The 26,954-nt window shown below is 44.3% G+C and overlaps 1 protein-coding gene across 9 annotated transcripts in view; it reads right to left on the reverse strand.

The window, feature by feature from the left end:
- The window catches only part of KCNMA1 (potassium calcium-activated channel subfamily M alpha 1), a 1,464,982-nt gene that overhangs the window by 187,804 nt on the left and 1,250,224 nt on the right, over positions 1 to 26,954 (reverse strand). For all 9 annotated transcript variants that reach the window (XM_086922098.1, XM_086922095.1, XM_086922094.1 and 6 more), the window contains 2 exons: positions 19,456 to 19,680; positions 11,860 to 12,052 (listed from right to left, as the gene is read on the reverse strand). In XM_086922098.1, the coding sequence (XP_086778224.1) occupies positions 11,860 to 12,052; positions 19,456 to 19,680 (418 nt within the window). The remainder of the gene's footprint in view (positions 1 to 11,859; positions 12,053 to 19,455; positions 19,681 to 26,954) is intronic.

Below are 26,954 nucleotides of genomic sequence, written 5' to 3' on the forward strand. Positions count from 1 at the left end.
TGGTTAGCAGAGCGTAGGACACTTTCGGAGTTAGTAATGACAAGTATCAGTCAAAAAATGGGGGTGATCAGGGCAAAACGGATGACCTTCCTACAGGATCCAATCTGGAAACAGCAGCTCTGGACTGAGGTCAGCACCGTACCAGCCTGAACTGGTGTGACCCTTAGAAAAGGTATAGAGGTTCAGCCTGCACAGTCAAGGAATCATAGTTGGGCATAGCATTACCAGTCAGTGTCAGAACACTGCCTGGAGGACCCCGCCGGAGGCAGTTCAACTGGACCCCTCAGCGGATCTGTGGGGCCCAAAGGTGTTCCAGTGGCACCCAGAAGCATCCAAAAAAAACTGCAGCATTACCTGCTTGAACGCCTCAATCTGCGACAGAGCTGACAATGGCCTGTGAAATTTGGTCCCCGGTAGCTTGTTTCCTTCCCAGTGAAAGAATTGGCTTGGTAGTTTGGTTTGCCCTGTTCCCATGATGCACTGGGCCAGGGACAGACTAATTTGCATATAGCCAGGTTCTGTAGCTGGGATGGTGTAGTGAGCTAAAAAACGGTGTTGGATTAAGCCCTGATCTCTTGACTGGGTGAGAGTATTCTGCTTCATTCAGAAACTCTGTCCATCACCACCCCCTGTTGTTTAATTACTGTGAAATTTGGAGGCATTGGCTCCAACGGTGGAATGGGATCTGAGTCCGATTATTAGAATATCATCTGTGTGATCATCCAGTGGAGCAGGATTGGTGGGGGAGGGGGGCTCCTACTTAAAAAATATTGTGCTTGCACCAACTTTTTTTTAATATCATTGGGACCTCACCCGAGGACTGTAATATTGACCACCACTCAGACTTGGACCTGGAGTAGGACTGGGAATTCGAACATGACCCACCTTGTTTCATGTGTTCCGAGACCTACAGCTTTGCTTCATGCTTCCTGCCAGCTTTTGGGCTATTTAGGGAGCACTTACTGCAGGATTTCTCGTCATTCTTGGAATCTAAGCACCAAAGGAAGACCTTCAGGAGATCAGTGATCAACAACTGTTTCCTGCAGGAGCAGCATGGTTTAAAGTGCCTAGTCTTCATGGGGAACATTTTCCCAAGCACACTGTTGTTTGTAAAAGATATTGAGTCAGTGAACACTGACAACTTGTTCGTGAGCAGAACGCCATATCCGTGTCAAAGGGCGTGCAAAAAAAGGAACAGACATCAGTACAAAGGTGTGGCCCCTAGATATACTGCTCTGGCTCATCACTTCCTAATGTGGGATGAAGCTGCCACAGAGTCCGAGGGCGCCACCTATCGGCACACAGGAACTAATGTACAGATCCATTCTAGTGCCTGAGGGGAAGTGAAAAGGTGATGAACCTGCAGATCCATCAGAACAAACAGCTTTCTTTGTGCGCTGTTTTGTCTCAAAGGTCTCAGCTTCCTTGAGAGTCTAAGGTGCAAATGTGGCAGCTCTCAATTCATAGAACCTCGAAAAAGTATTAACTCACAGCAAAGTGGGCCCACTAAGGATCAAACCAGGATTCCAGCTTTAAACTCACGTCATATTTACTGGGCAATGAAGTTACCAGTCTGATTCAAAGTCATTCGTTAGGGTTTTCCCATCATAGAGCTATCTCCGAAGGCATCAAAAAAAATCTATCTTTTTAGGGAAAAACTCAAAACGCACCTATATAAAAGTCACCTAAATGTGTAAATTTTTTATTGATATCCACCTGAAGAAGGACTGACAAACATACTTCCAAGGTTTTTCTCCTCTCTCCTTCATTCATTCCCTTTCCTTATAAATGATCTATCCCCGCAACAATCTTTAGCTATAATTTAGAAAGTTACAAAGAGTTGTAGTTTTTTAGGTCTCGTGACCTACAATGCGCGCAAGCGCATCGAGGGAGCGAGAATTCAAGTGCTCAAAATCCTCGTGAAACCACGGGCTTTTTGCTGAGGTTTTCTTCGAGTTCATGTGGCCACAGGCACACGCTTTTGGGCAATAAACTTGCATTTCTCCTCCCCCTCCCCAGCCAGCTTCCCCCAGGCCGTAGCAGCACTCCTCCCACACCTTTGAAGTGAAGTTTAGCTTCACTTCAAAGGCCCCTGCTACTTCACACCGTGTCGTATTTCTCCTCCCCCCTCCCCTTCTCTGCCTTCCCTCCGTCTTGTTGTATTTATTTGTCCTTTATTATTTTATGGACTTTTGGGGAGTCTTCGCCTGTCTTGTTAAAGCTCCTTAGTACGAGTAGTGTGAGAGAGGGTTGTACACATTCCAATTACTGTGTTGCAATAAAGAATTCTCCTAGTGCCACGAGGCGCCTGGGAAATGTGAAGATTCATTTCTGATTTTATAAGATTTTTATTCATGGGAGAGAATTGCTTGTAGTTTTGCCGTTAAATATAGTAAATGCACTATGTGCCTTCTGTAGCTTAATTATGTTTCCACATTCTTGCCACATTGAAGGGAGATGTAGTGTCTAATTAAACATGCATCTCCAGCAAAAGAAATCGTCTCTCACCCGGAGGCAGGCTCGGCAGCCATACATTCCTGACATCCACTGTCTGGGCACCAACCGAGCATTTGGAGCGAGGGCTCGCCATCTAAAACGCAATTTATGTGCTTATTATTTTCCCAGCTGCCTCCACAATTCTTTATAATTATTATCATCTTGTTATGAATTAGGTTTCCGCGTGCAAGTGGGATATTTCCCTCGAACTGTGCACACAAGCAGGGCCACGAATGTTGCCAGGGAGATTTTCCTGTCGTATTTGTTAAAAAAAAAATGTTTTTCGAGTGAAAATGATTTCCAAAATGCTACATTTCACCGCTCGGTTGCTGTAACCCCAATAAATGAAACCCTATTTTTTTTAGAATAGTGAGCACTGCAGGCAGATAAACTGTGCACTACCAAGATGCAGAAGCACTGCACGTTTAAACGAAAAGTACCAGTCATTTTCTGTTTTGTGATGCGCTGTAAAATACACCGGTTTCCAAACAGAGGTGAGGCGGTGGCTAGGACACAAGTTGACATTCCTGAGTGTCGTTTCTACAGCATTGATTTACATAGACCTCTGATAACGGAAGATTAGGCCACTCACATGCAGAGTGAGGGGAATCGCTTTTGAAAGTTTGATCTATTCATGTCCCCCTCGTTTATTATCCATCAAGGTGCATAAATAATTCGAAGAGGAGGGTGCCAACAAGCATAAATTAATTTTCTAATGGACAGTGCACACAGCTCTTAACATGTCAGCATTTTATCCCGTAACAGGGGGTAATTAAAGTACACTAACATCCTTGGATACGTAATGATCATGAAGAGGAAGATTAACAACATCACTTTCTTTGTATTCCCGCCTAACTGAAATATAGCGCTTCACAGTATTCTGCTGGGCTTCTAGGCCCTCTCCTCCCGATCGTCCGCTTGTGGACTTCTTTATGGGAAGAAAGTGTATTCAATTTGCATGACTTAAAAAGGGGAAGAAGACGGGGCTGGGCAAGCCAACCTCAAGCCTTCTCCTCTGCAGCAAACCCAGCAAGTGATTCACACACATTACATGCCCACACAAATTACTGTGCCAATAGACGGCAAGCGCCCCCATAATAAGAAAGTGCTACAGTACCTTTCTAATGGCAGACTGCGCCATACACATGCTCTCCACATGACATATAGCTGCACTATAAAGACAAGCCGAATAGTTTGGCAATTGCACTATGGTTTAGAGGTCGCCTCCCCATTCTTCCAACTAAGATACTGGTAAATTTAGGCTGCCCCATTGACTGACACACACACGCACGCACATCACACACCACCCCATTTAAACACATAACACACACCACCCCTTTTACACAGAACACACACCACCCCATTTACACACACACACACAACACACACCACCCCATTTACAAACACAACACACACCACCCCATTTACACACACACACACCTTGTCCCTCTGTAAAAACTTCCCTCCCTTCTTTCACCTCTTCCTAAGCAGTTAATGCACAATCAGACTTAGTAGACACCATCCAAGTTATGTCTAAAGTTATCTCTGACTCACAATCTGTATTTACTGTATGAAAAAGAAATGTTCCACCTTCAGTCTGCCAACTGATTATAATTTGCAACTGTTTCTCACTACTTTACTGTCTACTATGCGCTGAATGTTTTAATTCTATTGATGCATGTTCCTTGATACCAATGATCTGCTATCACTCCTAGGCCGAATGTTTTCAAATCACTTTGTGACTCTAGTCCTTCAATAACTAGATCGCGTCACCTTGGTTACGACGCTCCACTTTCTATTTCCCACCTGCATACGTGAATGCAACCGCTGTGACGGTCAACTACCGAGACGCGTCACCACAGCAACCCGAAACCATCCTTGCTCCTCCCTCCCACCCCTTGACCTATCCCTGTTGCCCTACGCCAGCACTCCACCGCTGACGTCATTTCCCCGCCCCTCACCTTTGGTCCTGACTCCGCCTCGGCGCGGAAGTTAAACAGCATTTCTCGATCGGCCCGGTTCACAATTGCATCTGACTCGTGAACGCCGCAACACGCTGATTAACTCAGGTAACCTTCGGCACCGGCCTTAGTCCTACGTCCTACTTCCCTCACTCCAGTATGGTTGCTAATACCTACCCTCCCCTTCCTTTCCAGTGCACGCGGAACACGGCCAACCCCTATGGCCGGCAAGAGCGCTGAGGCAACCAGCAAGGTTCGTGATCGTTACTCCTAATCCACCCTGGTGCTAGTCTCCCACGCCAAACAAGATGAGTTTCACGCTCTCCATCCGCTCACCCAACCATGCCTTTTTCCTCTCCCCAGCTCCTTCCCGCAGCCCTGTATCAACCCATTCCAGGGCTCCCTAAGTCGACCTGAGATCCCCTCCAATTGTTGGCTTCCAGGATTCTACTCATCCAGGATCCTCCCAGGTAACCCTTGTACCCCCCTTTTTCACCTGCTCTTCACCCAGGCACTCAGGTAACCCTTGTACCCGCCTTTTTCACCTGCTCTTCACCCGGGCACTCAGGCCCCCCTCCCTAATATCTCCTCCCTTCCTTCACAGCACTCCTTCATTCAGACAACCAGTCCTGATGATGATCCGAAGTAATCTGGATCGAAACGCCGTCGACATAACAGCCTGATCAATAGGCGCACCTCTTCCTTGTGGCTCTACATTCAAATTAAATCAATTGTGCCCACTGTGATATCACAATGTCACATGCGCCATTAAGCCACCCACTGTAAATAGTTTGCACTTTATGCACAGTGCACCTGAAGAAGGACTGACAAACATACTTCCAAGGTTTTTCTCCTCTCTCCTTCATTCATTCCCTTTCCTTATAAATGATCTATCCCCGCAACAATCTCTAGCTATAATTTAGAAAGTTACAAAGAGTTGTAGTTGTTTTTAAGTTAGATGTACACCTGGGACATTGCTCCTTCTTATTTTTACTGTTCAGTGTAAAGCGCACTGAAACCCTTTAAGGTTATGTAGCACTATGTAAGAAACTATAAATACATTTAAAAAAATGGTTAAATCTTAATATTGATTAGAAGATGTCTATTTTCAGGTGAGCCTATGCTTCCAACTTCCCTGTGAAGGAGTCATTTACTATTAGCATTAAACCTATGAACTCAAGCTCAGTTATATAATGTGACCATCAAGTGAAAAATAAAGTTGTATGCCATCTCATCATCTAAGCATCTTGCGATCGACCTATCTTTAGCTATCCTCATTTCAGATGGACAATCTGTGCTGCAGGAGCTTAGACAGGTACAAAGGATTCCTTCTACCGCCCAATTATGAAGAATGTGCCACCTTCTTCCTTGAAAACACAGCCAATTGTAATGCTGACCTTCAGATAACACAGCAGCAATGTCCTCACCCACTAGAATCTCACCTACCTTGATAAGTGAACCCACGCACCTTCCAGAGCGCATCCTCAAAAATAATGCATCCAAGAGTTTGTGCGTAACAATTGAGCAAAACACAATTTTCAAAATGCTTACAGACTTGAAACCCTCAAACCACTTCATTGATTCACCTCCCTCCACCCTCTTAAATGACATCTAAACGTCTATACTCCCACTCTGGACTATTATTGTAAATGCTTCACTATGACAGGGAAAAATACCGGACTGACTAAAATCCTGACTGGTCACCCCATTTATAAAAAATCAACAGCTGATCCAACCAACGTTAACAATTTTCGACATATTTCCAACATCCCGACGCTGGCGAAGTTTCTTGAAAAATATGTTCATGTCCAACTATGTAACCACATTGACCAATTCCATCTCTTTGACCGGTATCAAGCAGGTTTCCACTCTGGGCATAGCACTGCATTGGCCCTTACACATATAGTGGACAATACACTAAAAATGTTGGATTGAAACGTATCATGCCTACTAATCCTCTTGGACCTGTCTCTGCCTTTGACTTGGTTAATCATGACTATCTACCTGATTTACTAGAGCACAGGATGGGAATATCAGGGTGTCTTCATCTCATTTCTTCAACACAGAACGCAAAAGTCATGGCAAATCAATCTCTCTCTAAGACTGCTCCGGTCACACTAGGGGTCCTACAAGGCTCCCCTCTTTCACCCTCTATCTTCAACCTATTCATGGAGCCACTAACAGAAATACTTTGGTCATGTAACATTAACTATCATCTGTACGCTGGTGATGTCCAACTGTACTTGAAAATCTCATCCACTGAAGACATACAATCCCTCAATCCTACTCTTCAAAATACCCAAAACTGTCTGTCAGGCAACCACCTCAAAATGAACATTCAAAAAACGGAATTCCTCCTAAACGCCCGACCTAATCAGATTCACACTATTAGTGATTGGATGAAGCAACTAGCAGCATTCAATTCCACGCCACAAATTATGGAGTTAGCAAGATCGCTAGGAATAATCCTGGACAAAAACCTTACTATGCAGGAGCATATTAGGGCCTCCACTAAAGTCCTCCAAATGAGCATAATAAGGAAACTAAAACCTTTCCTCCCTCAAAACGACTTCAAGTCTGCTGTGCAAGCACTCTTGACTCTCAGACTGGTATATGGAAGTGCAACCCTCTCAGACCTGCCCAGATCCACAACAGCCCTGTTCATGGCCTCACTTAACTCTGCTGCAAGAATCATCACAGAATAAAAAAGGTACAACCACATCTCCCCTGACTTGATAGAATCATCACAGAATAAAAAAGGTACAACCACATCTCCCCTGACTTGAAAACCCTCAACCAACTCCCTTATGAATCAAGAATTCAACAAAAATTGCATGTATGTCGCACAAAGCTCAGCACTTCAACACCCCAAGTTATGTCGCCAATAAGCTTGAACTGGCGAAAGCCTCAAGATCCTCTAGAAGCAATAGCACCCTACTGTTAAACCCACAGGGCCTCATTTATGAGAAATGACGCATAGCTGCGTGAAAGCAGCGATGCGTCACTTCTCAGTGTGCACTTCTTGCGACATACTTGATGCGTCATATTTAATGTATGACGCATCATGTCGCAAGGAGTTACAGATATATCAGTATTTCTGACATATCTGTAAGCGCAAAAGTGACGCATTGCTGGAGGGTGTCACAAAAGTGACGCAACTCCAGCAAAGCTTCCTTTCACATGGGCCTGCATCAGCCTTACGCCTACTGTGAGGCAGGGGCAAGATTTTGACGCAACGGAGTCCTAGAAGTGACGCAGTAAAATCTCATAGATTTCACTGCGTCACATCTACGAGGCTTTTTGCGGGGGAACGCCCCTCTGCATACATTATACCTGACGCACGTATAATGTAGCGCAGGGGTTTACAAAGTGACACATCTGCTTAGATACGTCACTTTGTAAATAGTGCCCAACAGGAGGCATGATTTACGCCACCGATGCATCACAAAAAGTGATACATCGGAAGCGCAAAACTGACACAAGGTCTCATAAATGAGGCCCACAGTGTTTCCTGAGGAAGAAATCCTACAACAGGGCTTTCTCTGGCATTGCCCCTAGAATCTGGAACTCTCTCCCCCTGAAATAAGATGGACCCTCCTCCCCTAACTCCTTTAAGAAAAAAGTCAACTTTTATTTATGATCACATTTCTTGATTAGATCATCAGAATTCTGTTTCATGAGCTTACAGTTCTCTTATCTTGTATGTGCATTTATGCTTATTGATTTGGATGTTTTTGGCTCATTTACATGCAAAGCGATCATCACGTTCGCGCCATATAAAACATTTCAAATAAAATAATAATAATAATAATAAAATTAAGTGAGGTGGCAATGGTGCTGCATTGTTTTGCTCTGGCCTGCGCAATATCACTGACGCCGCACAAGAGGATCTCATGTTGTTCTCCAAATGTTAGTGTGCACTTCACGGTCACCCTCACTTATGGACCGCCAGGCATGACACATATCACATGTAATGCCAGCATTGTTTTTGGAGTTTCCCCATGCACTAATAACAACAACCCGTGTTTTACATAGAGTTTGCTACTGCAGTTATGGCACGCATAGCACTGAATATAACAGCTGTCACTTTTACACAACGCAATGATACTCAATTTAACAACTTCAGAAAATAAAAGGCTGAGTTCGCCATCTCAGAATTCAACGCTACAGCTTTGCACACATATCTCTGCAGGGTCATCCTAAGCATTTTCGAGCCCCGGGCAAGACATATTTAGGAGTACCCGTTCAGAGCAATTTAGCTTTTTATTACTCATTTTCTGTGATTTTATGCCTCCAACCAATTTTGAATTATATGTTGAACATTCTCAAATGAGGTCACACAAAAACAACTGAAATATGTGTTGCTCAATGAGGTCACACAAAAACAACTGAAATACGTGTTGCTCAGGGCCCAAAGCTTAAGATGACAATGAGTAGAAACAGACGGACTCAGAGATAGTGGTAGGGGGAGAAAGAAAGAGAGAGAGGAGAAACAGGCAGATATGGGCAAGAGATAAAGAGATAAAAAATCACTTTCCTAGGGGGCATCTTGGAAGGTGTGGGCACTGGACAATAGCCCACTTCGGCCTTGCCTGAAAATGTCTTTAGATCTCAGCATCAAGCTCTTAACCCAGTGAACTGTTCACACATGGGCAACAACCCTTTTACTAGTTTGATCATTGCCTCTCTAAGTGATGTGGTACATGGGATAGATTCAATTGGTTACACAGTCGGAGTTGTTTGGTGTAACTCTTCATTAGAGAGTAGTTTGGGAGAGGTTGACATGCAAGGACCAGTCAAAGAACCGCAGGTCCTCTCTTGAGCTTGAACATACTTTTCACCCTGATACCGCCAACTTGGCTCACAGACAAAACTGTAAGAAAGTTGATGTACTGAAGTAACAACCCTTTGGAAGGCTGATCTGTAGAAGCAGGCCTTTGATTGTTAACTAGAAATAGGAGGCACAATGACCGAATACTCTTGTGTGGTGAAATTAGTACCATGATAACATGGTCAAGTCACTACTAGAACTAACCATCAATTAATCACTTTGTGGTTGTCCATGCTTCCATGCTTGCATTGTGCAATTTATCACCATAATAGCTTCAGCATGCTGTTATGGTGATAATTCCCCTCCACACACAGGTGCGCAACCATCATTCATAGTAAAATTCAGACTGTGTTGCTGTACGCACTGGATTGCCTGCTTACTGATGTCACAGGACCGAACCTGAAACCAATAAGCTTCTCCCCACTCCCACCAAGTTTGGTAAACTTTTCTTCACTCTGCCTAACCACCTCGCCAGTGTTACCTGTAGTCTAATTTTCAACCATTTATCTTTTTACCTCATTATTATGTGGTCTTCAAGGAAACAGCATTTAATTTTGCTTTGCAACAACAAAGCACCTTCAAGAGGACACACGGTGAGAACTAGTGCTACCGAAAGCAAACTAAAAAGTATTATAAGTGACAATGACAAATGATTAAAACCTCTTGTTGGCTATTGCCAACAATGAATTTATGTGATTATGCGCTCACCAGGCTGCGTTGGGAGGGAACGTGGACAGGCAGCTTGGGCACGATGACCTTTTCAGAAGACGAAGCTCCAGTTTTGTTTTGGTGATAGCAAATGACGGGTATTGTCCGAAAAACATACAAAAGGTGATGGGAGAATGCTTACAATAAGTCCAACCACTGGCAATCACTTGGGGTAACATTCCAACCCATCACTCTTCTGCCCACCATACCATCTCGGAGTAGACGCAGCAATATGCATATCAGTCTTCACCCTGAACCCCAACAGGAACAGTCCAGCACGAATTGCCAAGCCAGGTCTGCTCAGAACTAGAACATGAGCAACCCAAGACCGGTTTTGCTCTGCTTGGGGCTCTTGAGATGGGTGTAACTTGGATTCAGTGGCACAGTGAGCAAGGGATCTATGTCTGATCATACCCTTGGACACATAGGGCGTTATATCAAATACACAAACAGTTGTGCGAGAATGCTTGCAATAAATCTAACCACCGGCAATCGCTCTGGGTGGCATTCCAACCTCCCATTCTTTTGTCCACCATGCCACCTCAGATTAGATCCAACCATATATAGCACTGTGTGTTTGATGTACCACCCTAAGTGGTATGGGTATGCCTGGACGTGGGTCCTGTACTCGCTGTACCACTGGAACCAAGCAACATCTGACTGAAAAGCCCCAATATGGGCAAAAGAAGTCTTGGGGTGGTTGTGTTCCTGTTCAGGGAGGACCTGGCCCGGCAGCTCAGACTTGACTGTTCCTTTCAAAGCAGGATCAAAACTGATTTGCATTTGCATTTGAAGAGGATGTGAAGCTGCGGCCAGAGCTGCCAACTCGGGAGCGAGGGATCCAGCGTTGAGCCTCAGAGTCGGCACCACGTCCTGTGATTGTGGGCAAATCACTTAACCCCTTGCATGCTTGTGACGGAACCGTTCCATCACAAGCCTCGGGTGAGCTGTGCTTGTGACGGAACGGTTCCGTCACGGCCCGCTCGCCGCGCCTGCGCGGCGCGAATTCCGCGCCTGCGCTGACGAATTAATGGGCGGGCGGGTTCGTGACAGAATTGTTCCGTCACAAGCACAGCTCACCCGCGAGCCGTGACGGAGCGGTTCCGTCACAAGCACGGAACCGCCGCGCGGCCGCCCCACCCGCTTAGCGCTACGGCGGAATAGCCGCTGCAGCTAAGGGGTTAATCTCCTTGTGCCCATGGGCAGCGCCTGGATACCCTCACGGGGTGATAAGCTATGTTATATAAATCTTCAAACTTAACTTAACATAAACTCAACTTTGTCCGGGTCCGAACTGAGGTGGAATAGTGGGAAAAGAAACGATGGGTTGCGGTAGTACCTAGAGTGATTACCAGTGGTTGGGCAAACTACAAGCAGGTCGCCCATCATCTCTTGTGTGTTTGGCATTGTTTGAAGTCATGCAGGTGTCAGGCCCAAGTAACACGAGCGAGGAGTGTCTGAGGTAGGAGATCAGAGCAAGAGATGAGGAACACTTTGAGACAGGAGCAATGTGCTGCTCAGACTCGCACTGCACACACCCTTGAGAGTTGGAAACTCTGAAAACTGGCCTTGTGGATAAAAGGGTCTCACAGCAGATGGAGAACGAGTTTAGTATGTGCTACAGGAAAAGTTTAAGAATCATCTGCGCTGCTGGCTCCAGCCAGCTCCGCTCAGACTTTTCTTTTCAATATCCGGAAAGCTGCGCATAAAAAAAAAAACCTTCTAAAAAACACCCTTCACAACGAGTTTGGCTGTCAAGTGAACGGATGGAAGGCTCTTTGGATCCCCGAGTGAGCGACATTCCACTTGTCAGCTGCTGTCCCCTGCAGGGGCGGCGGGAACATATTACAGGGCAGTGCTTACCTTGGGAATTAGCCTGCAAGACCCCGATGCTGTCATCAAACTGCATAGACTTGATGTTGAGTGACGCCAAGATGCATTCCTTGTCCTGCAGCGAGGTATCATCAATATTATTCTGATTGGCTGACAGAATAACACACATGTCACAGAGGTTGATGTTGACGGCCCTTAGATCAGCGCGGCTTAATGGCGTCCCCTTTGGCAAAAGGATAAAAATAAAAAAAAAGGAAAGAGGAGAAATACAAATTACAGATGAGCAAAGAAACTCTGGGAGATTAATAAAATGTGTACTTTCAATGCCGTGATATTGAGCTTGTAGAACAGTGTGCCAACGCATTTTGAAAGCAGGCCTGTCGATCTGAGTGATAAGTGGTGCTGCTGGCATCATCCACCACCCGCTGTGCCACATGTCAGAGCTCTGGCATGCGGCTGGGCTGGCCCAAAACGAATGTCAGTGCAGTTAGCCCTCGTGTTGTGCACTTCCACTTGAAAACAAAGGGCTCGCCTCATGGAAATGCTAAGTGTATTTTACAGTCACACCACAAAAGGCAGCCCTCTCTATGAGGGAAGGAGCAAGCCGGTCTCTATGCATAGAAACTGAGGAAGGACTGGGGCGCGAGACAGTGGTGCCCAAACCCTGCATCTGTACAGCCACTGTGTGTTTATTAAACTGAGCATGCGCATAAGAGAGGATTCGGTTCTCTTGACACTGGAGGGGTGGCAGCCTCCCATGGAAGTCCGACCAAAGCTGAGGTGGAGGGTGCCCTGGAAGGGTGGAGGTTAGGCTGCTGATGGTAGTTGAAAGGAGCCTCAGGAGAAATAGCGAGACTGAGGAGGGCAGGATCCAGGTGCGTCGCGGCCATGGTGCTGGAGTGTGTTTTCCTCTAAGGAGGACAGACACAAATGGGAGCGCACATTTGAGGGAAAAGGGGACCCCCGTGTGCGGTAAAGGAACAAGGAAGCCAGGTCCCAGTGAAGAGGGGTGACAGGCTGCCCCTATTGCAATAAATAATGCGGAAAAGGTGCAGAGCAGCCGAAATCCAACTAGAAAGACCACAGGCCTCAAGGGCGGTGAAGGTCCCTGGGACGATGAGTGGTGACTGTTGGAGGAGGACACTGAGAGCAATCCCCTAACCATGATAAGAGACGCCAGCGAGAGGCAGCCCAATGATACAGGCGGACAGATGTTAAGAGTGGACACCTCAGGGCAGGAGTCCAAGGGAAGAGAAATAAGACTGTAAGCGACAGGGGCAGGAGTGACTGAGGTGAGGAAACATCAAATGGTTGTCAGGCCTGGGGTTAGGGGCCAGGGTCCCATTCATGACAGACCAACTAGGTAACAGTGAAGGGGCTGCATAGCAATGCAAACAGAATGGAGTCAAGAACTGGGGAGTAGGGGTCCTGAATAAGAGGGAGGAAGCCACTCCGGGAAGACAAGGTGATGCCAAATGGAAGAGTGAACGGGCAGGAAGCAGGAGGCGGTGAGCGTCATTAGGGATGGTTTCAAGGCTGAGGAGTGAGGCAGTGATGAGGAGAAAACAGTGCCCAGGGAGACCAGGAGTACGGGAAGAGCGATGAGCATGAGTCTCTGATGTTATGGTGTGGCGGGATGCCTACCCAGCCATAAGGGTGGCAGCAACAGGACATACGTTAGGTTGAATAGTGGAATATAGTGTTTAATCATAGTAGAAAAGTGAGATGGTGACAGAGAAAGCAACAGTGAGGTTGACTATTCAGGGGGGAATGTAGACGCTTCATGTTCACTTAATAAACTCTAATCCAAGGGGCATCTGTGTTACCAGAGGGCAGAATTGAAGCTCAACTATCCCAGCAGCCCATATATTTCATGGGAACACAAAGCAATGCACATCATTTAAAAAAAGGACAAGTTTACAAGTGAGGAGCGATGAAGTTGCTTCTCTCATGGAAGTTGGTCTGATGCTAGTCACAACCAGAAGACTGACAGTGCAAGTGCAAAGCTCAACCACTACATGACCAACAATTCCTTCACCCCGCAAGTGCTCAGTTTCTGGCAATTACAAATTAGAGTAGAAACACCAAGAGGAGCCACTAGCAAGAACCTGGTGACAGTGTTACATATCACAAATTCAGACTAGATGCTAATATATGCTTTATTAACACTGGAAAGGACGGAGAGCAGGTAGCAGCAGAAGGCATGCATCCTTCATAGCAGTACTACTGGACCAGTGCCCAGGTTATAACCCAGACTACCCACACAATCCTCTTTTAATGACCCTCATTCATAAATGTGGAGCATAAAAATGATATTGGGAAATTTCAGCCTACAAGTGGGCAACCTATGACTGAAAAAGAACCAGGAGCATGTTTGATAATCCAAGTTTGACTTTGTTGAGCACACACAAGGCAGCTTTTTTCACAACATACAGACAGTAGATTGAGAGATATAATCTAAAATGTTGAAACTATACTTGTGAAATACTAGCACATTGCCAAAGAGCACACCAACCAGAAACAAAAGTTAACAAGTCTTACTTTTCTGAGACTTTTAACAGAGTCTGAGCAGTATCATAAAACTACAAATCCAGTGAAGAACAGCTAATCTCATTACATAAACATTTTCCTCATAGACAGAAAATGCAATTGATGGAATGCGAAAGGGAAATGTGGAGCCGCATTTCAAATCCCCACTATGTATTTCTCTGCAAAATGCACTCTCAATGTATTCATTGACAAGTCACAAGTTTACAGGCTGTTCTTAAGACATACTCTTTGCAAATGCTTTTGCAACCAGGGATCTCTTTGCTCGAAAATATCTCCTTCTTCTCCACCCCTTGGGCGGCTGGAAGAGCCATCGATTCGGAGTAGGGTGAATTGTGTGTGTATAATTTGGCCAGTTAAACATTGCATACATACCTCTGCATTAAAAAAATGAATTTGTGAATCAACATGTTCAAAACAAAGGCAATCCTGGTTGGAAACACAGAAAACACTTAATCTTCACTGGAGGGTTTTTAAATAGATTTTGCCATTGGTGTCAACCAGTTTTTCTTCAACAAACCAGACAAGGTCCAGCGTCACGTCATTGACATCAAACAATCAGCATCCCTCCAATCCTTTCTTGTGACATTCTGAAATGGACCTATCTCAAAATACTCATAATAACTAACCATGGGCAAAGCACTATGCTACGCTCGTGTAGTTTGCGAAGTTTGCTCTACTTCGCACTACGCAAACTGTACATAGCACAGTGCAAACACGCGTAGTGTAGCGTAGTGCAGGGGTCATTTTTAGCTTGCTCGCGGTCCTCAACGTCAAGTTGGCGAGCGCGAGCAAGCAAAATGACATCCCGGTGAGACTTTTTTCTCGTTCGCGATCAGCAGCATCAAGTTGCCGATCGCGAGCGTGGAAAATAAACCTCCCGGCGAGATTCTCAACGCGGGGAGGTCAGGTTTCTCATTGCGAGTGGTCACGTAAGCTCACGACCGCTCGAGAAGAGAAACTACCGGTCCGCGTTGAGAAAGCTGCAGCTCGAGTAAAAATCTACTAGAGTGGCAGAAAACTACAGCTTGCACTGTGCAAGATGCCGTTTATAATGATTGCACAGTAACGGATGCTTGTCCGCACTGTGCAATCATTGAAAACGGCATCTTGCACAGTGCGAACAGGGTACTACGCAGTTTGCATAGTGCGAAGTGCACTTCGCGTAGCTACACGTAGCGCTACTTCGCGAACTACGCCCAGCCCTAATATTAACCCCTCACCACACTCATGTTCCTTAAAGTTATGACAAATGAAGAGGTCGGCCTTTCCACATCCATAAAGCCTTGCTGAAGAACCACTATTCAAAATAATCAATACCTGCATTTCACAGGGTATCTTCAAAGTTCATGCAAAACAAGGCAAATCCTTCCACTAATAAAAAGAGCCAGCCTTAACCATGCTAAACTAACCAATTCATGGTAAATCCAAGACCAACCCTAACCCTCTCACCATAGGAAATGAGGACGCCTAACTTTTGGTCCTGTTTGTCCTCTCTGTGGTCTTCCACAAAAACACTATCAAATCATGCTTATCCTGTAGATTTGCATGAGATTCATCAAATTAATTTTAGTGTTTCTACTGTTTCTGTCCAACCATCATCAACTCATTCAGATGAGACCTTCTAGAGCTCAGCAATAACCGGTAATTGTTCAAATACACATAGGGTGCATTCTATCATTAGAGGTCTTCAACCTCTATATAGAGTTTCTCAGGGTCTATCTGTCCGATCATGGAATCATTATCCATCAGTACGCTGAAGACATATAACGTTTTTTGAACGTCTTCTCAAGAGCTAACTTTGACCTATTCAAGACAAGCCTTACACCTTTTCATTCCTCAATGTCCAACATCTATCTTAAATTCAACCCTGGATGAACATATTCCATCTCTTTGTCACCTGCTAAAAAAAACATGCATCCATGATTAGGTGAAATGATCAACTAAATCAAAACTAGTATTACTGAAAACCTTCAAATGTTCTCTTAGAAAACTTGGCAGAATCCACTCCCCAGCTCACCATCAACATGAATTCTACAGACTTGATCATAGACAGCAACTACCACTTCAAAATCAAGTCAACAATAACATGCAATGAACCTTTCTATTAACTCTCGCTTCCAACCTTGTCTCTGTTCAAGTTGTTATTCTTTTCCATTTGGACATGGACAACAACTTACTCATCCATGATGCATGTCAATGAATAGTTCTGTGCATTATTTTGCTTGACTCTCTAAAGGCCAAATTAGATTTGGACTTTTTATTCCAACCCTTTTCGCCAAGCCCCAACAAGTCTACACAATCTTTAAAAGTTCTGCATCACCTACAAGAGAGAAACAATGCTATCTCACCAGGATGAAAATATCACCAAATCAGGAGGCTAGCACACACCCAAAGGTATGACATTGGAAGAATAGAACTTGACAAATGCAAAAATGAAAACAACCTGTCATCAAAGGATACACACTTTGTTAAAAATAACATACCGTGTTCTACCACAAACTTTGAAATATTGATCTGCAAAAATATTGCATCCAATTATAGATTCCATAAAGGAGCTAAAAAAACACATCACTTCAATGAGTACTTACTCCACCAACAATAAAAACCTTGAGCACTTACCAGCTTTTGCGTCAACTAGAAGTGGAGGGCCATACCAATTGTACACAATCGGAATCATCCATTCCCCTCTACTGTAAATCACTGCATTGCTCTGCAGCTAAGTTTGTGTCATATAAGCACCAATAAATACATGTACGTTCGTAACCTTCACCTGCCCCTTCTTGCTATGTAATGACCCATTTTCTGGAAAAGGCGGGAAAGAGTACCAATCCCTATTGTCTTTCCACCCGAAGGTACCCCACCTCCAACAAACCATCCACCAGCTCGAATGCACAGCATCCCTAATCCGAAGAATCCCACATTTCCTCATTGAGAGGTGACAGGGGGCTCACAATCAGGTAGACAGATGCACCGAAGCACGATGGTACAACATTAAACCAACTCTTGAACAGCAAGGTGTTGCTGTTAGAGTTCAGTACTAATTTCAAATCAACGGTGCCATGCATAAGATATCTGAACTAATGGTTGTGGGCTCCAGTAGAGACTGACCAGGTACTATGCACCTCTCAGGAGCCTCAAATCCATCCTTACCTTCAAAATACATCAGCCTAATTTCAAGTAGATTAAGCAAAGAGGTAGGTCTCAAACGTGCCGTGCAAGTTCTCTCCTTGGGAACGCCTCAAATCTCATCTTGCAAGAACAACTGCTCTTTATCGAGTTTCTGAAAATGGCGCTGTTCAAAGAAAACTTGACAGCAGTAAGTGGAGGCAGAGCCAACCGCAATGGAAGGTGAGGGCAAGCTTCCTGTAGGCCGAGTCAGAACTTTAAATGACTATTATGTATCTGCCTTTGCTACCTGGTTGTTGGCCATGGCAAGTAACAAAGGACTACAATCTCAACCCTTGTAAAACAATATGGTAGGAATTATTCCCCAACTTCATCACCAAACCACATTCACATCCAATATAATTATAGGATTTCTGACATGTTGCAATCTTAAGATACATATAAGCAATCAGAAAAGACTGAACACCTTACTCTAGCAACAATTCTGACACCCACAGCCCATTTAACAAGGCACTATCACCTAACCTTGAGACTGACTGCAACATAACACCCAAACATATATGCGCTCGATGAAGTTGACTCCAATCCATGATGGAGGTCTCAGACATACTGATGGATAAACCTGGACAACCTACAGTGCTAGGAGGCTGTACTTATGGGTGACTGTATGCTTTGCAAATGTTACTAACACATCATAACATGCGTCCTCTGCTACCTAAGCGATATGTCTTGTAGCCTATTTGTTAAGTAACTTCGCTCCCATAGGCTGTTATTTTCTGATCGGTTATATGTTGAGCTACCAGCACGTGTATAACACATTTCTACCCAAGACACACTATGGAATGGGCCACTTTATGGAATGCCAGTAGGGTACCTGAGATGTGATCTTGGGCGGTACCCGTGCATCAAGTGACCAGAAAATCAACAGTTGCTTGTATTTTATTTCTACAAACAGAGCCAGTGATTCTTGGCGTCGGAAACAGGAGGAGAAAATAATATGGATAAAACCAAACAGGGCAAACCATGGACTTTACAATAATTCGTGGGGAGAGGGCAGTGTGAGAGGCTGGAAAAACAGATGCACAGAAGATGCTGGAAAACAGGCAGGAGAAAAACTGTTACAGTGAAAGGGCAAAAAAATACAGAACAAGCCTTTGAGTAACTACATATGTCTATTCCTTGGCTGTGGATTACTTCAGAATTGTCAAGTGGAAAACTGCATCAGCTCTGGGCTTCCTCAAGGCCAAGCTTTTCTCCTTCAGTCAAGTCTATACCGGTGTAATGACATACCATGTATAATGCACCATATACTTCTAGGGCCCGTCGACGTATACAGAGTGGGTAAAGAACACACAAACCCAGAGGAGTTAAACATTAATTAGAAATAAAAACACAGCTCTGGCTCCGTAGGCATTAATAATGTCATAAACAACTACTGTCAAGCTGTCACCCCACTGCAGACATCAAACTGCCTTCACGCGCGGCACACGAGCACACACGCGAACAACTGCTACTGTATCTGATAGCGCGGGAAATGCATTCCTGGCATGGAACCCAACACGGCTGACAAGGAGCCCCTCTCTTGTAATAAGGCCTCCTGGGGAGTCTTTTCACAAGAAGTAAGGGGGAGAAATGCAACCTACCCCCCCAGGCCAATAGCCAGCCAAATGGAAAACAGACAAGACCGGACTGGCTACCGGGCGTTTTGGTGGGCGGCCAAGCTGGGGGCCGATGTCACTGTGGTGGGGGCTGATTTTGTTGATGGGGACCTGAATGTGCTTCTAAATAAAGAAAGCAAAACAATTGGTTTTAAAGCATACTTTAAAGCCATTTGGTTTTCCATTGTTTACTTAGAAATGCCCGGTAGCCAGTCTGGCCCTGAAAACAGAACTGGGCCTGTCTTCCCCGGTGCACTCTAAAAAGGATATCAAAGTGGGGGCGTGCACTCACCGGCAGGATGGAGACCTTTGGGAAGTTGTGCAGCGTTTCCCATTCGCGCTTCAGGTACTCGATCGAGCCCACGAAGACAATCGGCTTCAGCTCGTGGTAGTGAAAGTTGCTCGCTCGCAGGGGCATCACCAGGTTCCGTACGCCAATCAGGGCCGACGTCACATCTCCGAATATACAGACAACCACGTGGCCGCTCAGAACTGTCATGGCTGCTTCACTTCGTGTCTGTAGGAAGGGGGTCAAAGAGGAGGCAATGAATATCTCATATAACGTTGAACAAACTGGTTACATTTAAAAATTGAAAAAAAAAATTCCCATTAGTTGAGAAATTGAGAACAATAAATTGTACAGGTCGGGAAACTGAAAATAACAATGCCCAAAGGAGTCAAATGCAAGAGTGCTAACAGGGTGACCAACAGAGGTCCAGATAAAAACCAGATTTTCGATGTACTCACTGTCTGTAAACCTATATTATTGGGATATCCTGAAAGGTAAGTATGGTTCGGGCCCTTCTGGACCTAAGGTGAATACTCCATTGCTAAGGGATGATGGGCCTCATTTATGAGGCTGTGCGTCACTTTTACGCCGCCGGTGCGTCACTTTTTGTGATGCACCAGTGGTGTAAAAAATGCGCCTTGTTGCGCCATATTTACAAAGTGACGCATCTAGGTAGATGCGTCACTTTGTAAACTACACTGCGCTACATTATACCTGCGCCAGGTATAATGTATGCAAGGGGGGCGTTTTGACGCAAGAAAGGGTCATGGAAGTGACGCAGTGAAATCTATGAGATTTCACTGCGCCACTTCTAGGACACAAATGCGTCAATTTCTTACGCCTGCCTCACAGCAGGCGTAAGACTGACGCAGGCCCTTTCACATGGGGCTTGCCCCATGTGAAAGGAAACATTGCTGGAGTTGCGTCACTTTTGTGACACACTCCAGCAATGCGTCACTTTTGCGCCATACAGATACGTCAGAAATACTGACGTATCTCTATCTCCTTGCGCCATGATGCATCATACTGTAAATATGACGCATCATTGGTGTTGCAAGGAGGGCGCAGTGAAAAGTGACGCATCGCTGTTTTCACTCAGCGATGCGTCACTTTTCATAAATGAGGCCCGATGAATCTAAGGATGGTACAGTGGGACTCATTTATGAAAACTGTGGCATATCTGCGATAAAACAGCAATGCAAAAGTCTTCAATGCGCCCTCCTTGCGACATGATGGATGTGCCGTATTTAATGTATGGCGCTCCATGTCGCAAGGAATGACATATACCTCAGGAATCCTGACGTATCTGTCAGCGCAAAAGTCACGCACTGCTGGAGTTGTGTCTCAAGCATGATGCAACTCCTGCAATGCATGGGGTAGGACTATTCCCATTGCCCTGCGTTACGCTTACGTCTGCCATTAGGCAGGCGTAAAGTTTTGACAAAGTGGAGTCCTAGAAGTGTTGCAGTGAAATCTCAGATATTTCACTGTGACACTCCTAAGACCCACCCTGCATACATTATACCTGACGCATGTATAATGTGGCACAGGGATTTACAAGGTGACGCATCTGCCTTGGTGCGTCACCTTGTAAATATGGTGCAACGTGGCGCATTGTTTACGCCGCTGCTGTATCACGAAAAGTGATGCAAAGCAGCTCAAAAGTGTTGCGGCTCAAAAGTGTTTTGCCGCATAACACCGCCTTGTAATTAAGACCCCTTTACACTCATCACTTAGAGTGAAAGGGGCATGCAACAGCTGTTGCTGTGGGTGTTCCACCGCAACACCCATTGCTTTTGACGCTGTCGCAGATTTACAAGGAGTTGTAAATCTGAGGCAGCGCCAAAACTATTGCCATCCAAGAGCAGGCGTTAGAATGGCGAAACGAGGACAAATACTTTTATTTCTCCTCGTTTTTGCTTTTTCAGTCTGTGCTGCATTCCACAGCACACATAGAAAGAGCAAAATGTCATTAATGGTTGTTTATGTGCAGGAAGGTGCCCCTTCCTGCACATAAATAATCATTAAATAGCGACAATTTGCTACTTCTATCTGTGCTACATTCTGCAGCACACACATAGAAGCAGCAAATCACCATTATTGATTGTTTAGGTCTCCCTTCCTGTACATAAACAATCATCCCTCCAATGTAGGCACCCTTGCACTATATTGCAAGGGTGTCTGTGTTGGCGGTAGGCAGCATTTTTAGCACCAGTACAAGGAAAAAAAAGGGGGTGCACTGTATTCTTGTAAATGCGGCGCTTTCCTGTGTTTTTTAAATGATGCAGCGTTGCATAATTGCTCACAGCGCAACGCCATTTCCTAGTAAATATACCCCTATATTTCTTTACCTGTATTTTCTTAGAGTTCACTAAAGATACTGAAAGGAAACGCTATACAAAACCCTTAAATGCATGCACCCATACTGTTCTTTATATTTGGGCCCGCATAAAAAAAAGATTCAGAATGATGAGGCATGGCATGAGAGGAATGAGAAAGAGATTGAAAATTCTGAGTTGACATGTACGAGCAACCCACGGTGCCACATTAATGTATCATTTAAATTTGCTAAACAATACTTTAAAAAAAGTCACACACTCCAGGAAAAAATGCCAGTACTCTGCTCTGCTTCTTCAATAACCACCAGTCTGCTCATTTACTATACTGAATGGCGCAATCCATTTCACGGGCATATTCTGTTTATTAAGGTATTGGATAATTATTTCGTGGACTAAATGTCATCTGACAAAAATATTGTGTTCGAAATATAAAATGTATCCAAAGGGAATAATATTTTTGTAAACAGTATTTAAAACGCAATATTTATGTTAGACAATATTTTATCTATGATATTCTGACATAGAACCGTTTATCGAAAGGAGGGAAATGGCCTTAAAATGTCTTAGAGAGTGTTGCATGCTCCATGTGACAGGACTCTTCTTCTGTTGCAGCCAGGGCTTTAAGTGGGCCGGGTCCTGCCAGTGCTCAGCACAGGCAGTTCTAAAAAGCAGGTGCAAAGACGGGTCCCTACCGGGCTCTCCATTTTTGCCCTCGCCCTCAGGATGAAAATGTAAATCTTAACTCTGCAGCAGTATCACCCTTCACTGCCTCTGATGTAACTTCAAAGACGCTGGTTATAGTTCTTTCACAGTTCCACCATTTCAGAATGGAAGCATTTTCAATATGCTATACTATAAATCCATGGTTGTTCCTTATTCATGTTATGCAACTAACACCCATTGACAAAGCCAACAGTACTGGCTTGTTGCAAGTGTAATGCTACTTGTTGTATTATATATCTGGATACAATGACAGAAATAGCAAAATGCCAATCTGGCAGCACACTATGCTAAGCACAGATTTCATGCTTAGGTGCTTTTAAGCCACGCCCTTAATTACATCAGCCACGGCTCTTTGAGAGAACCCCTATTTTTTCTATGCCACTTGAAGCCCTGGTTGCAGGATATCTTAGCTTTTCTAGGTTGATCACATCAAACTTTTCTAGGTTGATCACATCAAACCTTTATTCATAAACTGATTCTGCTCTAGCGGGTATTCCATCAAAGTCTTTTCCGTGCACTAGTGCAGCGGTGGGGCTCAAAGACGTATGCATGAACAATAACAACTGTACAATAGAAAGCATTTTTGACAAGAGGTTTGTAAAATTGCTACGGATTTTCTTTCCCTCTTTCATGAAATATTGTTTAAAAATGTCCAATCCATGTGGACTTCACAAAGTCAGCAATGATTTAACACCACAAGTCATGGCTCAGCAACTGTCCTGAAAGTGGATATGAGGGCGAACAAATCTGTAAAATACTTTTTTCATTGGGGAATTCCCTCTCAACTCTCAAAATAACATTGTGATTACAAAATTCACTTGCAGATTTTTTTAATGAAGACATTGTTAGTAGAAGTTGAGAAACACAGCAAACTTTGGGAACTGTGCAAAATGGAGGCACCTTCAGGCAACAAATTTTGATTGCATTTCAATAAAGCTGTCTTTGGTATGCAAACACTTTTTGTGTTTTAAACCATTTGCTCCAAAGGCAGGCACGCAGTGGGACCATTCCACTACCACTGAACAAGTCAGTCGATTAATTTCTTCCCGGTTTCTCCAAACCCAAGCATTCTGGGATTTAGGCCCACATGCATCATTGTAGGAATTTGCGATTCCTAAATTGCGAAAATTAAGGAATCGCAATTTAGGAATCGCAAATTCCTATGCATCAAAAAATCGCAAAAGTTTTTTCGATTTCCTAATTTTCCTTATTTGCGATTCCATAATTGCGAATCGCAAATAAGAAATCGCTTTACATTGATTCCTATGGGCCTAGAGGCCCATAGGAATCAAAGGGAAGGCATTCTCATTTTGCGAATTCGCAATTAAGGAATCGCAAAATGAGAATGCAATTTCAAGGGTGGAGGGGGGTCCAAAGGACCCCCCCCCTGCACCCCTGGAATGTCATGTAAGTACATTTTACTCACACCCATGTCCCAAGGGCATGTGTGTGTGTAAAAAGTAAGTTTCAAAAATGCATTTTTTTGCATTTTTGAAACTTTTCGCAAATTACCATGAAGGTTCACTTCATGGTAATTTTCCCCTTCCTAATTCCGAATTCACACATTAAAAATAATCATGCATTGCATTTAAGAAATCGCAAAATTTGCGATTTCTTAAATGCTATCGCAATTTGAGAAATCGCAAAAAATTGCGATTTCTTAAATTGCGATAATAGAAAAATAAATGATGCATCCCAAAAAGTGATTTTGGAATCACAAACGGCCGAATTTTGCGATTCGCACCGTTTCGGATTCCAAAATCGCTTGATGCATGTGCCCCTTACTGTTTTGCATTTCGGTCATTGAGTCCAGCCCACTCCATCATTTGAAAACCATGACATAAGAAAGCTGCCATAATGTCTGATGATTTGACAATCACGCAAAACATACACGAATTGTGATCCCTCCCCCTGTCCTCCAGCTCGGCCCCACTAACGAAAAGTTGGCCCTGGCTTGTGAAGTTATGAACTGTGACATGCTGGGGCTCCACGAGGGAGCCCCATCACACTGTATCATGTACAGGATGCAGGATCAGGACTCGAGAGTGGCTAACACAATTAGGCCTCGCGACACGACCCAAATGACAGGGCTCGAGGCTGTACACGACACGCATTCGACGGGCCACCTCATTTGCTTTAATTTGCTCAGTCACTTTGGTGTTCTCGTGGGTCAATGGGACCTGAGAAACACGAAGAAAGCTTTCTCTAATTGCTGTGGTGTCACTCAGAGTGCCCTGCAAGGGATTTTTCTATGCGTCACTTGTGCTCGAACACGACACTGTTTTTTAAAAAAGTCATTTGATGAGTCAAACACGCATTGTAAGCTTAGTGAAAATATACATATTTTGATGCTGTGTTCCTGAGATGTTAGTTTTTGTCTCTAGGTCCTCGATGTTATCTCTGGCTGTCGTGAACGATATTTCAGATATGAGAAGATGATTCAGGCAGCCTAACCACCACACAAATCACCAACTATACCAACTTGTACCCCCAGAACCTCAGTTCGTTTCTGTACCTTGAAGTCCTGCCTCGTGCTTCTGCTGAATCGAAATGCTGAAGCATTGATTTCTATTGTTCACCTCTTGTGAATTTTAGTATTTCCTCTATACAATTTTTTTTAATTAATTTCCCGGAACACCTTCTGGTGCCTTCACCATTGCTTAATTTGTATAGAAATACAACTACTCTTACTTAATAATAATAAAACAGTAAATATAATTGCACAGGCGCCTACCTTTTCTTACAAACCCGCTGGTGTCAAATGCTAGGTTTCTGAACACCTAGGTTGTTTAGTTTTGACTCCACCTCATGTCTCATTCTGCCATTACCCTACGCTTCTTCCTTAAATGTCACTCTTATAAGTTACTTTTCATCCCTACTTTCTCCCATAGTCATCGTTCTATACAATCTCTTCCGGCTTGTAGCTCGCTTTTCTGCCTGCTCCTACCTTTTACAAACCTAGCACAAGGCAAGCACTCCAAAGCTCACCGTAGATGGTAGGAATGGCCATATCTGCTAAAAATACTCATGAAGGTTTTCAAAACATTTTCTGTCACATACTGGCAAATGGGCAGCTCATTACACCAATGCATTGGGTTTGTGCCGCCTCATGTCGCCTACATCCCACTCCAGCATCCAAACACGGTGTAAATAAATGTCCCTTTTCTCTACTTTTAGGAGTTATAAAAATATACACCTTGGATAGTTGAATGACTACGTAGTCTTTATTATGATCTACACAACTCACAACATGTTTCGCTGTAGGTCTCATTTATGTGTGCTATTTATATAAGATGAGCCTAGCCAAAAGGCAGCGGGGTGTTGTTGCAAGGCAAAGACAACGTGTGGCTGGGGTGGAAGACGGCTTCTTGGAGCGAAAGTCCTAGATCATGACGTTCTGTTCTTTACAAATGTGCCTCTGCAAACGTTTCCTAAATTGGAGCAGGGTTGGGGCAGTCTTGATGAATACAAAGGTGTCATTCCAGATTAGGGCCCATAGATTGAGAAGACCAGCTGCTTTGTCTTTATTTTTGCACATTTTTGCCTCTTTGTGGCGGGTATGCCGAGAGTCACAAGATGCAGTTCCAGTTCTGATGACTTGTAGATGATGCAGTTGGTTTAGAAGATGACACAGGATGGCAATGGGACCCAGACAAGTACTATCAGGATGAGGGTGATGTGGTCCGATTTCTTCAGGCCCGATGAGATGTGCTGCGGAATGCAGGATGTCTTTAAGGAAGAAGAGTTTAAGTCAGAGAGGACATGGAGTAGGGCAGTGCCACTGTATAGAAGTGAGAGTATGTAAGCTTGAATGGAAATTACTAAGTCGCTTTTTCGTAGGAATGGTTTCACTTTCTTCAGCAAAGGGAACTGATACTGTGCCATCTAGTTTGTCTTGGCAATGTATTCCTTGAGGGTGAGGACTATGTCCGGGGTGACTTAGCATTGGGTGAATGTTGGGGTTCAAATCTATCCAGGTTCATGTATTGAGCCAGGTTTTAACTAGTTGTTGCTTATTCTTCTTGGCAAAAAGCAGGTATTCAGTTTTGATGAGGATGCTTCATGTAAGGGCTGGACATTCAGTACTGGATGGCCTTCAAGCAGTGTTTGTGGTATCGAACGTCTGGAGCATGGGAGACTTTCACATATAGTTGTGTATTGTTGGCATACCTGTGAATATTTAGGCTGTTATCAGTTAGCTGAATTGCACTCCCACAGCCCTCCTTATAGTGGATGAAGATGATATAAGACAAGAAACAGAACAAATGGGATCCCTGTTCTCAAAATTAATCTTCAATGTTTGAAGCACTGAGTGTCTGAAGCAGAGGGGCTATCTAATATACTTGTGGCCACTTGGTATATTGTTGCATTTGGCTGCTGTAGCTTTACATTTACCATTGGGGCTCTGCACAGATGTCAAAGAAGATGAGAAATAACCTG

The sequence above is a fragment of the Lissotriton vulgaris genome, chromosome 5 (assembly GCF_964263255.1).
Source record: "Lissotriton vulgaris chromosome 5, aLisVul1.2, whole genome shotgun sequence".
NCBI lineage: Eukaryota > Metazoa > Chordata > Amphibia > Caudata > Salamandridae > Lissotriton > Lissotriton vulgaris.